At 35.2% G+C, this 13,823-nt stretch overlaps 1 protein-coding gene across 8 annotated transcripts in view; it reads left to right on the forward strand.

Moving 5' to 3' along the window:
• qki2 (QKI, KH domain containing, RNA binding 2) overlaps positions 1–13,823 on the forward strand; it is a 30,425-nt gene that overhangs the window by 12,361 nt on the left and 4,241 nt on the right. The window contains exons 3-7 of one of the 8 annotated variants that reach the window (XR_006926468.1): positions 2,329–2,445; positions 5,002–5,145; positions 8,371–8,458; positions 8,727–9,026; positions 10,001–10,163. Coding sequence is in view for 6 of the 8 variants with exons in the window: in XM_046853762.1 (XP_046709718.1) it covers positions 2,329–2,445; positions 5,002–5,145; positions 8,371–8,458; positions 8,727–9,026; positions 10,001–10,078 (727 nt within the window). In the remaining 2 variants the exon portion in view is untranslated. Of the gene's footprint in view, positions 1–2,328; positions 2,446–5,001; positions 5,146–8,370; positions 8,459–8,726; positions 9,027–9,189; positions 13,504–13,823 lie in introns of those variants that run through there. The other 7 variants (XR_006926469.1, XM_046853765.1, XM_046853766.1 and 4 more) reach the window with 7 other exon arrangements.

Below are 13,823 nucleotides of genomic sequence, written 5' to 3' on the forward strand. Positions count from 1 at the left end.
AGCAGTAAGGACACAGGCTTGGTTTGTGTGCATGGATTCATGCACATGCCTTATATTTTTACAAATATAACCTTGTTATGTACTGGAGAGATCAACAATGACCCGGACACAAACAGCCTTTTGCCACACGGTAGGCTGATGAGCTCAGCTCTATATATACATCACAGAGGCTCAATGGCCACAGCAGCTGTGATCAGGCTGAGAGAAGATGGGCTTTAAAAGGAAGAGAATGCATTGTGACCCTGAGAGAGAGACAGCTGTCTGGTTTATCACTCTGCCATCCTGACAGATAAGGTTAAACACTTTGATAGCAATGTAGCCACCAGCCAAAAAACAAAGACTATTAGTCTTGGCTATAGTTGGATGCATCCTATCAAATCACGTAAAGAAACAAATAAATGCTTTAATATGCTGAACTTTAGCTTTTCAAAATTCGCTGTTGCAAATCCCAGCTTTGAGCGCTTCTGTTCACAGCACTTATGATGCCAGTCAAAACTCTCAGCTCAGTTTACTGGCTCAGTGATATGTGACCTTTTTTTGGCTGGGTCATTTGTAAACCCTTCAGGCACAACTGAAGAACTGATTTTGCTTTTGGCAAATTAACTTATTAAACGAATTAAACTATTAAACAAATGAATAAACTGGGGTAAATGCAGCACTGTTATTAATATGTGCGTATTATGAGCAAATGTTGGCCATATTTTGTACTTTATTATCTTAATTTCTTCTTAGATTTTTAATAGATTTTCTGACTTTTCTGTTTTATAGCAGACTGTTATCTCCTCTTTAAGGTCTTGATAGACTCTGTAGTGAGGCAAAATCATCTATGTTTCGTGTTATAAGCATTATCACTATTATTAATTTGTGTTATCAGATGACTTATGCCTTATGTGTAAACGACTGCTTTATGTTCCACAAGTAGAAATGAAGAGGCACATGTTCAGATTGAATTTTTAGCGCGTATGTGAAAAATAACATTTGATTTTGAACATGATATTTAATTTCTCCTTTTTAGCACATTTAATAGCACATGGAACTGATGCTGTACTTTTTGAGTATAAATAAAGTATATGTTTTATAATGGGGGTCAAAAACCGATGAACGCAAACTTCAAAATGCATTGTAGACAGATCTTGAATATGATAAAATGTGTTTATTACTATTATTTTTTTTTTTTTCTTCATTGTGGAAAAAAATCTTTTTCCTGTAGATTAGTTAATTAAAATAAGTTACAATTTTTAAGTTAGAAAAAAGAGTTTATAAACAGTTAACCCAAACAGTTGTCCAGTTATGAATGACAATCTGACTACAAAAAAAAGATACTATAAAAGATACTATAAGCGAATTATTTGTTATACGTACTTTAGAAAAGCACATTTTTATATGCATAAACAAAGGTCAAATGTCACAGTAAAAATCGTTACAGTAACTGAACGACTGTAAGCGTTAATTATAAGCAAATGACTTAAATGGTTGCTGTGCTGTGTTTGGCCTGGAAGCACAAAGTGAAATATTTGCTTGTGTCACGGGACAGATTTGTGGCCGATCGTCAGCAAATGCTTCATTCATAAGATACACTGTGTTCTGGATGTTTGTCAGCTAACAACAGGAGACGGATCATTCCTCAGATTCTTTAGTTTTGCCAGTTGTCTTTAATAGAATTATTCATTTTCCAGTTTTTTTTATAATGTTGGTACAGTGCTTATGTCATTAACATTGGAAATCGGTTTATAGAACATCCTTGGTTTATTTTAATAATTTTAAACAATAAAATTGAATAAGTAGACAAAACAAAGGCTGTGGTAGGTTCAGTTACAACCCAAGTTTTACAACCCAAATTAAAACCTATTGACTGACTGAATTTATTATGTGGGTTTTAACGCAATAAATGCAGAGCGCATTTCTGTTTGATTAATTTTTTATTAAAAATATAAATAAATAAATATAAAAGAGGTGAAATTAAAACCTTCAACAAAACACACATTTATTCATGTTGTCAGATACAAAACTCAAAACTCAGATATGTAAAGAAATAATAAACTGCACAGAAAATTATTTTTAATCACTAAACATTTGTTTTACTGATGCACCAAGTCTTAAATCAAGCACCAAAATCCGCCATGATGCACACATCTGGCAATTAATTGGAAACATAGCAACACACACACACACACACACACACACACATTATGATTTAGCTTTTCAGTGACTGGTCTTTTTCTCAACTGAATAAACTGCACTTTTATTGCAGCAAAGATGTGTAACACGTCCATGGCAACTGTGTTTTAATTAAATTCCATATTTTCCACATGTGGCGTGTCATTGCAGTTCAACTTTGTGGGGAGAATCCTCGGCCCACGTGGGCTCACTGCCAAACAGCTGGAGGCTGAGACAGGCTGCAAGATAATGGTGCGAGGCAAAGGCTCCATGAGAGACAAGAAGAAGGTAAAGCTATGCATTTATTTATTTTTTTTGCTTTTTTGCTGTTCAGATGTTTTACTATTTGTATTGTTTGCAGTGACGTGCGTGCTTATAGATGCCTGCAGATATCGGATTTGAGCATATACATGTACACTGCATGTCAAATGCAGATTTAGACAATTCCATTTCTAATGCATATTTTTACTAGAATATTTTTGTCCTGCATGACTATGAAACAAAAAAATCTGACTTTTTGTTTGCCTCCAAGGGTGCTTGGAAAAATGACTTGCATTAAAAAGAAAATGAGTGCTATTAGAGAAAATGATTCGGGAAGAGGGAACATTTTGCTTTTTAGAGCTGAGCAAGAGGTTAGGCATCACATTTACAATATGCCTCTGCCTAGACCAGTTAGTCCATGCTTTTACATCAGCAGTTTAAAATCTCTATCGAATCCAGTTTGACTTGCAAGCAAGTTTAAGAGCAAATCGGAATAAGATATTTGCATTGTATTTAAGTCTAATTAATAACTGTACATTTCGGTCAAGAATGTGTGTATGATGATGAATTCTAAAATATGTTTGTCTGCCTCAAACTTGATTTTTGCAGTCAAGGAATACGATTGTGTAGTAGCTCACATTTAGCATTTTTGTGTTTGCAGAATGATAACTGGTAGGAGAATGCTAATATATGGTAGATGAGATTCTGTGCAGTGCTAATTCAGAGGGATGGGGGAATTAATGAAATACAATGAACTAAGATCCCCTAGGCATGCTGCCATGTTTTTCAAAGCTTCACCATTATACATTTTAACACTGCTTCCATCACATGCATGATAATCAAGGGCATTTAATTGTGCACGATGAAAATGTGTTTGTGCATATTTGTATTTGCAGCTTCAGATGCTGTTGTACGTCTGAAAGCAATTTAAAAGGATTTTAACACTGCAGTTTACTGCTGCTTCTCTGAGGATGCCATTTCCTTTTTTTTAACTGTAGATACCCAATTATTTTTTTTATAAAGGCTGTGAATGTTTGTCTTGATAACAGTGGTACTCTAAGTATAAATATCAGAAAATCTGTATGTTTTTTTTATTACATTGAAGTAATAATTTTGTAATTTCAGAGATGACTGCCATTGCATCAGAAGAAAATATTATATAAAAGAAAGCAGGAATATGATGTTGGGGAAAGGGACTGTAAAGAAAAGCAGCCAGGCCTCACACAGTGATGCCATCTGGATCCATGTATTCTCTTACTTCCACCCAAATTAGATTTACAATCACAAACCATGTGAAACTCGCATAGGAGGGTGTGAAATATTCCCATGCTTTATAGATATGATTTTGAGCCAGTGTGGTTTTTGTTCCCAAATGAAAAAAAAGAGCCTGATTTCTAAAGATGGGACCCATAATGTGAAAAGATTTTCACGTACAGCAGAAACCTGTCAGTTGTGTATAAAGTTTATTCTGTATAAAATGATTAGATTTTGAAATTATAACCCATTGTATTCAAAACAAAGTTAAATGGCCGTCCACATTTAAATAAGTGTCTTGTCTTATACACATCTTTAAATCTCATGATGTTGTTCTGGATCAGAGTGATAGAAATATGATCAACAGGTTACTCTCTGTCTTGTTATCCAAACAGGGTGATTTACAGCCACTTGCTTGAAAGTGTAAATAATATGACTCCAAGGCATGTCAACCATTTCTGACATGCAGTCATGAACAAATAAGCCACTAACCTCATGGCACAGGCATCACCCAATATAGCTCTCTCACTTCACTTCAAAGAAGCCCTTTTAGCATGTAACTAGCTCCCAAGAGCATTGGAACTTATTTTGTTACTGAGTGTATATTGTATATTTGATCAAGTAATTACTCATTTTTGTGTAGGCAGACAGTAATTAGCAAATACAGTGTCCCCCTGCTGTGATGTTTAATTTCCGTTTTTTTCCACAACCAAACTGCTTCATTTCTGCATGTCTTACTACGATCAGATGAAAGGTTGCACTACGTTCATAAAAAGATCATCGTACTTCGCTTTTTGTTGTGAAGGTTAAAAGAAAATAACTTACATGTAACTTTGTAATTATAAAAGCAATTTCTGAAGTATTTTAATTATACAGCACAGCCACCAATTACAGTTTTTAAAATTAATCAAAAGAACAGTTTATCAGTTTGTGGTTACATCTAAGTGAAACAAGTTAACTTTTGTTGTCACTTGTGTTAAAGCAGATATAAACAGTTGTTTTACCATCATCCTCTATAATCATTGAAAAAAGAAGACTGATTATCCTGGACACTCTCCTGTGGTGGGAAACTTACTAACTGTTACAAAGTACTGACACCCGGAGTCTACAATTATGCATTGTTTTTGTCTTCTATTTATTAGACATAAATGATGTAAAGATTCCACCATAAAAGTCCTGTCAATTAGCTGTTAATTTAGCAGTTATTTTATTATTGACAATTTCTGTCGAATCAGAATCAAGAATTTAACGGTGCTGTAGTGTGAATCAATTTAGGCATAGATTCGGATAGTAACATGAATATGCTGTTTCATCCTTTCATCTGTGCAGGAGGAGCAGAATCGTGGAAAGCCCAACTGGGAGCATCTGAACGAGGACCTGCATGTGCTCATCACAGTTGAAGACTCGCAGAATCGTGCTGAGATAAAACTCAAGAGAGCCGTGGAAGAAGTTAAGAAGCTGCTTGTCCCCGCAGTGAGTCACATGTTTACACTATAACCTTTCTACTCTGCTTGTATTTATCAGAAGACCAAGTTGAATAAAAGTGGCAAAGTGGCAAAAACACATTGATTCGGTTCAACAAACAAGACTTTCAGTTAAAGGAAGTGCTGCATAAGCACGGATGAGTGTATTTGTTTAGTGGGAGCAAATTCAATCTAAATAGCTGTGCTCAGCATTACTGCTATTTCCACACTAGCTGTAGTGAGTCCTAAGATGCTAACGAGAGTGTGGTACAAAAAAAAGACTGGCACTGGAGAAAAAAGCAGCCATTTATATATACACCGGATTCTAATGTTCAAAGGTGAGCACTGTGGACAGCTTTAATGGGCTTAATTGGCTGTGGGTAAAAATTTAATGAGTGACATGAGACAGAGGGGTCAGGACTCTGGGTGCCCAATGGGGCCCTCAAAAGGCTCTGTGTTGCTGTCAGGCATAGAGCTGAATGATGATAAAGCTGTAGGCTTTAATGAAGTGACTGCAGGTTAGCAGGAGATGCTTGTGAATTGTAAAGGACAGGAAAGTATGTGCTGAACTCTAAATCCACGTTCCAGCATTTGAATTGGGCTATAACATATTATACACATTAAAAAACACAAGATTTTACTGCTAAAGATAAATAGAATTTTGAAGAATATAAGATTTCAGCACTGTGTGTAATTCTGACTGGAAGTGGACCTCCATCTTCGGGAATGATGTGGAATGTGCATTTTATTGCGTTGCCATGGCAATCATCATGGTACTCTAATGAGCCATGATTGACACTTGTGTCCTTTTGTTAGTACGAAGTTGTTCATAGAGACTAAGTGATTTCAGGAATGGCTAAGGATAAATACATCACTCTCTAAGATCATATAATTATGGTAGATCAATTGACTTTTGAACGTCTGGATTTTATACAAATACAAATTCATCATATATGATTAGACATTTATTATTTAGCAATACAATTTAAACTTTGTCATGAGTATAATTCAGAAAGTATTCTATTATAATAGGTATACTTTTAAAAATTGGAAAAAGGTGATATATTACTTTCAAGTTAATGGTGAAAAAGTTAGCTGCCACCAGTCAGTACAGTAACATTCACACAACCTCTGAATGGTGGGGACATTTTGGCAATCCTTATCTGTTCTGGTGATGGAGTCTACATGGATTGAATAGTGATAGAATTTAACCCTTTAAACCAATACACTAGTTTGCCTGGAACAAACTGAACATACATGATGCACCTATGAATGCATACACACAACCAAACATGTGGTGTCCTGTTTAACAATGCTCTTCCACTTCCATCGCCTCCACCCAGACTAACAGGATAGGAGTGGATTCAATCAGACTACTAAAAATATCCAGCTGTCTATTTTTACAGTGTGTCAGTGTGTGACCACGCCATACTCCAGCAGTGAGGTGTAACAAATGTCTTCGAAAGACATTTGGTTGAAAGGGTCAGTTCGTATTTTTAAGCAAGGAATGATTATACCGTTGAGCTCACAGGCATGCATGCACTAACCTTTACGCTGGTTTAAACAGCTTCATTGATATCACAGTGATCACTGCTCTGCACTGCCCATGCTGACCCATATCACGCTGTGGGGCCATTTGGCAGGCACGCATTGGTATTGTAAGCAAAGGGCACACACATACACACTTTGATCCTACTCTGAATGGATCAGCCTTTCTTTTCCAGTGTGCTTGCTGACATAGTTTAGATCATTCTTTGGCCTGTTTTACTCTGACCTAACCTGAACCCATACTGTAATATCCAGCAGATCATTAAAAAGACCAGATTCACAGCTCCTCTATGTTTTCATTTTTTAATTCTATTTATAACTTAGTTTGAGCTACTAACTGTTAACAGTACGCATTCTCAATACAACAATACTGTAATTCGAATACAAAAAAAACTTTGTGTAGTACATTTAACTACCCACAGAGCACTGTGTTTCCCCACGGACCATTATTACTGAAGCATCACTCGCTAAACTCTAGACCGCGCTTGACAGGTAAACACAGAAGATGCTGCAGAATGAAAAATGGAGGAATGGGAGAAAACATAATGTGGCAAGGAGAATATTCAGGCAAAAGAAAACGACATAAAGTTTCCAAAATAAATGTAGTGTTTAGGATTTATTGTTATTTATTGTGTATAGACTCTTGTTCCAAGTTACCTTCCTGTTTACTCATTTTTTTGCCTGTTACAAAAGCCACAAACCCTTCCAAGAAGACTCTATAGCTGTAGTTCGGCTGAAAGTTAGGTTTCACAACATAAATGCAAGGATTGGGGTTTATTATTATTTTTATTTCTATTATTTTGATGTATGTCTTAATTTTGGGTTGTACCGTGTTTACCTTTTTTAAAAGTAATTTGAAATTGACTAATATTTTTATTTATGATTTTTTTATTGATATGTTTGTATATGCATTTTGATATAATATGGCAATTAGATGCATAAATGGGTTTAGTTTTTGCCATTTCAGCAATATTATTATTATGATTACTCGAATAATCGATGGAATAATCTGTAGAATACTCGATTACTAAAATAATCTAGCTGCAGCCCTATGTACTATAGAAAAATGGTAATATAAGTGGAGGGAATTTGTGAAGAAACAGTGAGAATTTAGTGAGACTGTATCGAGAACACGAGTTGAATGACCAGAATGAGTAAACTGCAGAAATATGGAACCAGTAGACAGTAGAATGGGAAATGTACAGTAATAGAGGTAGAATGTGAAGTGGCAGAAGGAAGAGGAACAGGATAGGGAGCAAATGTGATAAGTTGAGGTGCTGATTCCAGGCTGTTTTGAGAAACATGAGCTGTATATTTAACCTCTGTGCACTTCATGTTCATTTTGGCTGTATTGATCAGACAGCATTGAAGCAACTCGCACTCGGTTTGTTAGCAAGTGGGAAACCCTAGCTCGTATACACAGTACTCAGCTAGAACTTTTGAAACCCAGCAACGGGAAAACACAGATTAGAGCATTGCATAGTTTGCAAGTGAGCTTTTAAGCACCACACAAAAATTATTTAATGGGTATTTAAATAATCCATATTAAAAGCTTTTGATTAACAGCTGCTCAAATTGTTTTTATTTAAAAAAAAATTTCTCGCAAATAATAATTTATCATATTTAAGATTTTTTACTACATTTCTTGTGTGTGTGTGTGTGTGTGTGTGTGTGTGTGTGCTTCCAGGCTGAAGGTGAAGACAACTTGAAAAAGATGCAGCTGATGGAGCTGGCAATTCTCAACGGCACATACCGAGATGCCAATATCAAATCACGTAAGAGATCACATCTGAATACTCTGTATATCTGGTCAGAATAGTGTCAGTTCTCTGTTTCTCTTTCATCCTGTCCATTTTTGATATGCAATATTCACTAGTATAGTTTGTGATATGTGCATAGAGCAGAGTTTAAACTGCTTTGTTTTCAACAAGATAAGAAACCATAAGCATCTTACTTTTGGTTTTATTTACCTGCCTTTTTTTGATGACAACTCGTCTGTTTTCTTTTTTTTCTTGTATGCGTCTCCCGTATTCTCCTTCTTAGCAGCCTTGGCTTTCTCTTTGGCTGCCAGTGCCCAGGGTCCTCGCATTATTACCGGCCCCTCCCCAGTTATGCCCAGTGCAGCCTTGCGTACTCCTGCGCCTTCTGCTCCCACGCTCATGCCTCTCATCCGACAGATCCAGACCTCTGCCATTATGCCTGCTGGCACCCCTCACCCCACTGCCACCCTGATGTCCCAGACCCCTGAGTCTGGCATTATCTACACCCCGTACGAGTATCCCTATACTTTGGCCCCTGCCACCTCTATCCTTGAATATCCCATTGACTCCAGTGGTTTATTAGGTAAGTAACTCTGTTTGTGTGTTGTAGCATATTAATTTACATCTTTTTTCATGTTTAAGATCTATTTTATATGCCGTCATCAAATAGGACGTGTTCCAGATGCTGTCTTTGTTCATTTTGGGACAATATAAACTAATTTTAGCACTCTGTCTCACTTTTTTAGGTATGGCATTCCCCACAAAAGGCTAGTAGAGTTCACGGACAGTCTGCATTCCTCAAAAGTGTTAACTTTTTGTATAGCAGTTGCGGAACAGCACAACAAAAAACCCTAATAGTTTAACTAAAAACATAGACAAACCAAGAAAAAACTCATTACTACTGATGTTTACACTGGTCTTAACTTCCCAGAGTTTATTCCATTTTTTTAACTTTGGATTATTTTGGTTTATATGGTCTGCATAATCAACTTCAATTATAATCAATTATACATTTAAATTATGCATACCTAGAATATTAATGATTGACAAAGTAGATGTGTCTCTATCACTGTGCTTATGAATATTCTCTTGCAGTTTGAAACCATGTCAGCTACATTCCCTGTGCTTGCTTCATATCTGAAAGCTCTCAGAATATCAGTATTATAGCTGACTTTGTGTTATAAACTGTAAAAATAATGAAGCACTTGCAATGTGCCAATGTAAATCTATCTATAGGATTCTGTGTGAAATTAATCCATCTTAGTTTTTTTTAAGGGCTCTGTTATCATAGTTCAGCAAGTGAAGCAATTATAAACACATATCACCTACTAGATATTCACATTGTTTTTCCAAATGACAATTTCTGCACCATGAAAACAGAGCCCTTAAGCTTCTAATGCATTTAATTTGTACTCATTCTTGTGATTGATTGGGTCTTACTAGCTTGATGTGGATGTATTTTGTTTAGTTATTTCCTAGCGTTTTGTTGTTGATGTGTTGAAAATTAATAATTATCTGATGTTACTTTCTATTTTATTGGTAATATTACATCCTAAGCAGGTGCAGTGACTACTAAAGTACGAAGGCAGGATATGCGCGTCCATCCTTACCAAAGGGTAGTGACCGCAGAAAGAGGTTAGTTTAGCCCCAGTGTTCAAGCTATAATTTGTGTGTGTGTGTGTGTGTGTGTGTGTGTGTGTGTGTGTGTGTGTGTGTGTGTGTGCGTGTGCGCGTGTTCCTTACGGTTTCAATCACAGTACAATGTTCATTACATTTATAGACATATTCATCATCCTCAATTGTTCAACCATTATTATCATTCTTCACATAAACTGATATAATACATATCACAACATATGACAGTTTATTGTATTAGAGGGAGTGAGTGTTTGTATGTTTGTGTGTTTATGCATGCTGGGGTTGTACTGAAGAGTGACAAAAAAGAGTAACATTATATTTAGTTTATCATATCTACATATAAAATGTATCTAAAATGCATAGCAGAATCAGTGGTTAGCACTTAAGCCGACTCCGATCTTAAATACATGGACTGTATACAAATTAGACCAAGAACCCGTTTACACCTTGTATTGACGTGATGTGTATCTGAATATCAGTATCTGAATAGGAAATGACAACAAATAACAAATGCACATTACACTGTGAACAGAATCTGTTTACTTTATGCAGTGTGCTATTATACTGAGTGGGAGTGTGGATGCGGTTATCCACATAGCAGCAGTAGAGGTAATTTTTTTTTTATTTAAACTTATTGTCTTTGAAAATTAGTGAGTTTTTTTAGTTAGTTCTCTGTGATCTCAGCTTGACATGTAAACACTGTAGATTCTGAGATACATGAGCTGTCAAAATCAAAAAAGCACGTTAATACATGGTGTAAAAGGGGTTCTAATGATGCTGTTATGGAGGTTTTATAATGCTAAATATTATTGGTAATTCAAGGATGGGTTCATCGCACTGCATGTTTTGAAGGTATATTCTCATGCTATTAGAGAAAGAGTTATTTAGCTTGTTCACTAGAGCTCTATTACTCTGATGACCATGGGATGACCTTGTGGCTCCCAGTCAATGAAGGCTGATGGAGCTTCATTATTAGCTTCTCTCTTTCTTACTCTCATTTAGTTTTCGTCAATTACACCTTCAGTTTCTTTCTGATTTATTCTACTCTTAACTGCATTCACATGTTATGTATTCCATTCAGCCAGGTTTATCTTGTGCCTGAGCATCTTTTTCTTTTCTTTTTTTTTACATTAATTTATAAAGGTGGATTTTTTTTTGTTATTTTGTTGACCATGTTTACGTGATATTTGAAGACCAACATAATTACAAATAAGTGTAACACATTTAATGCAGAATTGATCAACAAGCCACAATATTCACTGTACTGTAGTTTGTAAACCCAATATTGCATTTTATGCAATATCACATCAGCCTTACAGAGCATGTTTAAAAGCTTTTCCTCCTCACAAAATTACTTTAATCCAGTAATTTAAACCCATATATATATATATATATATATATATATATATATATATATATATATATATATATATATATATATATATATATACATATACTCTGCATTCATTATTTTGTTTTTATTCTTTTAACTATTATATCTATATAATTGCATCATTATTTATAGAATTTTACATAATTTGTATTTGGCGAACCTGTGATCTTTTTCCATAAGACTACTCTCAATAAGGCTTTTGCTAGGATTATTTTTAAAGCAAATTAAATCATATCTAAGAGGATTAAAGTCTCAGACCTTCAGAGGTGGCTCAATATAGAAACTACACTAGATTAGTCATATCAAACAACTATTTGGGTTTATAAAATCTTAATATAATAAAAGTTAAATGTGATTGTAACTGTAAGATTATTGATTTGACACTAAATTAAAATTAGCAAACTTAATACATAACCGACAAGAAAACTGACTAGATTAATGATAAAATAATTGTTAAATTGCACATAATGTCAAAATTTCTCATCAGGGTTACTGACCATGACCTTATATGATTATGATGATTATGATATATACCGATCAGGAATGACAGGTGAAGCAAATAACAGTAATTATCTTTGTTAGTGGGTGGGATACTATGCAGAAAGTGAACATTTCGTCCTCAAAGTTGATGTGTTGGAAGCAGGAAAAATGGGCAAGTGTAAGGATTTGAGTTTCACAAGGGCCAAATTGTGATGGCTAGACGACTGGGTCAGAGCATCTTCAAAACTGCAGCTCTTGTGGGATATTCCTGGTTAGCATTGGTCAGTATCTAATAAAAACGGTCCAAGGAAGGAACAGTGGTGACCCAGCGACAGGGTCATGAGTGACCATCATTGATGCACATGTGGGGAGCGAAGGCTAGACAGTGTGGTCCGATCCATCAGACGAGCTCCTGTAGCTCACAATGCTGACGAAGTTAATGCTGTTAATGCTCCAAAGGTCAGGACTGTTTTGGCAGCAAAAGGAGGACCAACACAATATTAGGCAGGTGGCTATAATGTTATGCCTGTTTGGTATATTCTGCAATTCCCATATAGCAACTTCCATAGTGATTTTTCGGATGTTCAGCTGCATTCCAGTGCCAGGATTAATGACGAGTATTGCATTAGCTAAATATATTACCTCTCAATATAGTATAGCAGCTACAGATAGTAACATGTCACCAGTGTAAAAAGCATAAGCCAAAGGTCATGATCAGTGCCACATTGGGGAAATTGACAATATATTAGGAAGGTTATGAATTGTATGAGGAGGAGTCATAAGTAAAACTTAGAGATGAGTATTATGCTCAACAGTTGATTCTGTTTAATTATAAAGGTGATATGCTGTGCTTATGGACTCTTAATGGCTCCCCATACTACATACATCTTCATAAAAATACAACACATAGTTTGCACTGAAACTCTTGAATCACCAGATCTTTGTCTTTTGTTAGACAGAGCAAAACAATGTCAGGAAAAAGACACACAAATGAAACCTCATAGGTTTGGGTTTCTTTGTGACAAAGGACAGGGTGGTGGACATAACAAAATGAGCAAGAGTGTCCTATCAGTAAGAGTTAATTATCAGAATTCTGTGATGTTATTGAGAAATGTCAGTATGAGTAGATGAACTGATGAAATATTCCATTTCGATATTTTGTTTTATTGTAAACTTTTTTTTTTGCAATTGTGTTACGTGGGGAAAAAGTCTTTTTGCATAGTGTTTTTTTTTCTAAACAATATTTCTACAGCATAAAAAATTTATGAAAACCAGAATATATTGTATATGTGAAAAATATAAAATATATGCTAGAGAGAAATGCGGTGTTTCTAGATTCTCAAATATTCTAGAAATGATAGTGAATTTCTGTAGTACATTTTATATTCTCTGTCTTATGAATTATTGTAGTTATGTCTGTTGTTTCTTTCTCATTATTTTTTGCCCCGCATTCAGAAGTTGTTTTGGTGTTGTGTTTTGTTAGCATTGTGTTTTGTATTATTGTAAATAGACAGATTTTAAAGACAATAAACTTTGCTTCAGTCAAAAATGAATTTTTTTTTGTATTTTGGAAGGCGAAAAATATGCAGTCCTTTTATATCTCTCAATTTTCTGCAATCACATCTCTTTAACTACTCATAAATTCAAACCCATTATCACTAGCAGCTTCATGGCTTTGGACTGAATGAGCACTGTAATGCTTAATAGCAGTCAGAGAACAGGCCACACATTTATTTACCTCTTTAATTAAGTCTATAAATCATGTTCACATATCATATTTTGACTGCTACTAACCATTAAGTGGTGTTGGTTTTAATTTGAATTCTGTAATTGATTCACCTTTCTGCTTCTTTAACCATTTTCACCTGG

This window comes from Silurus meridionalis, chromosome 7 (assembly GCF_014805685.1).
Source record: "Silurus meridionalis isolate SWU-2019-XX chromosome 7, ASM1480568v1, whole genome shotgun sequence".
Lineage (NCBI taxonomy): Eukaryota > Metazoa > Chordata > Actinopteri > Siluriformes > Siluridae > Silurus > Silurus meridionalis.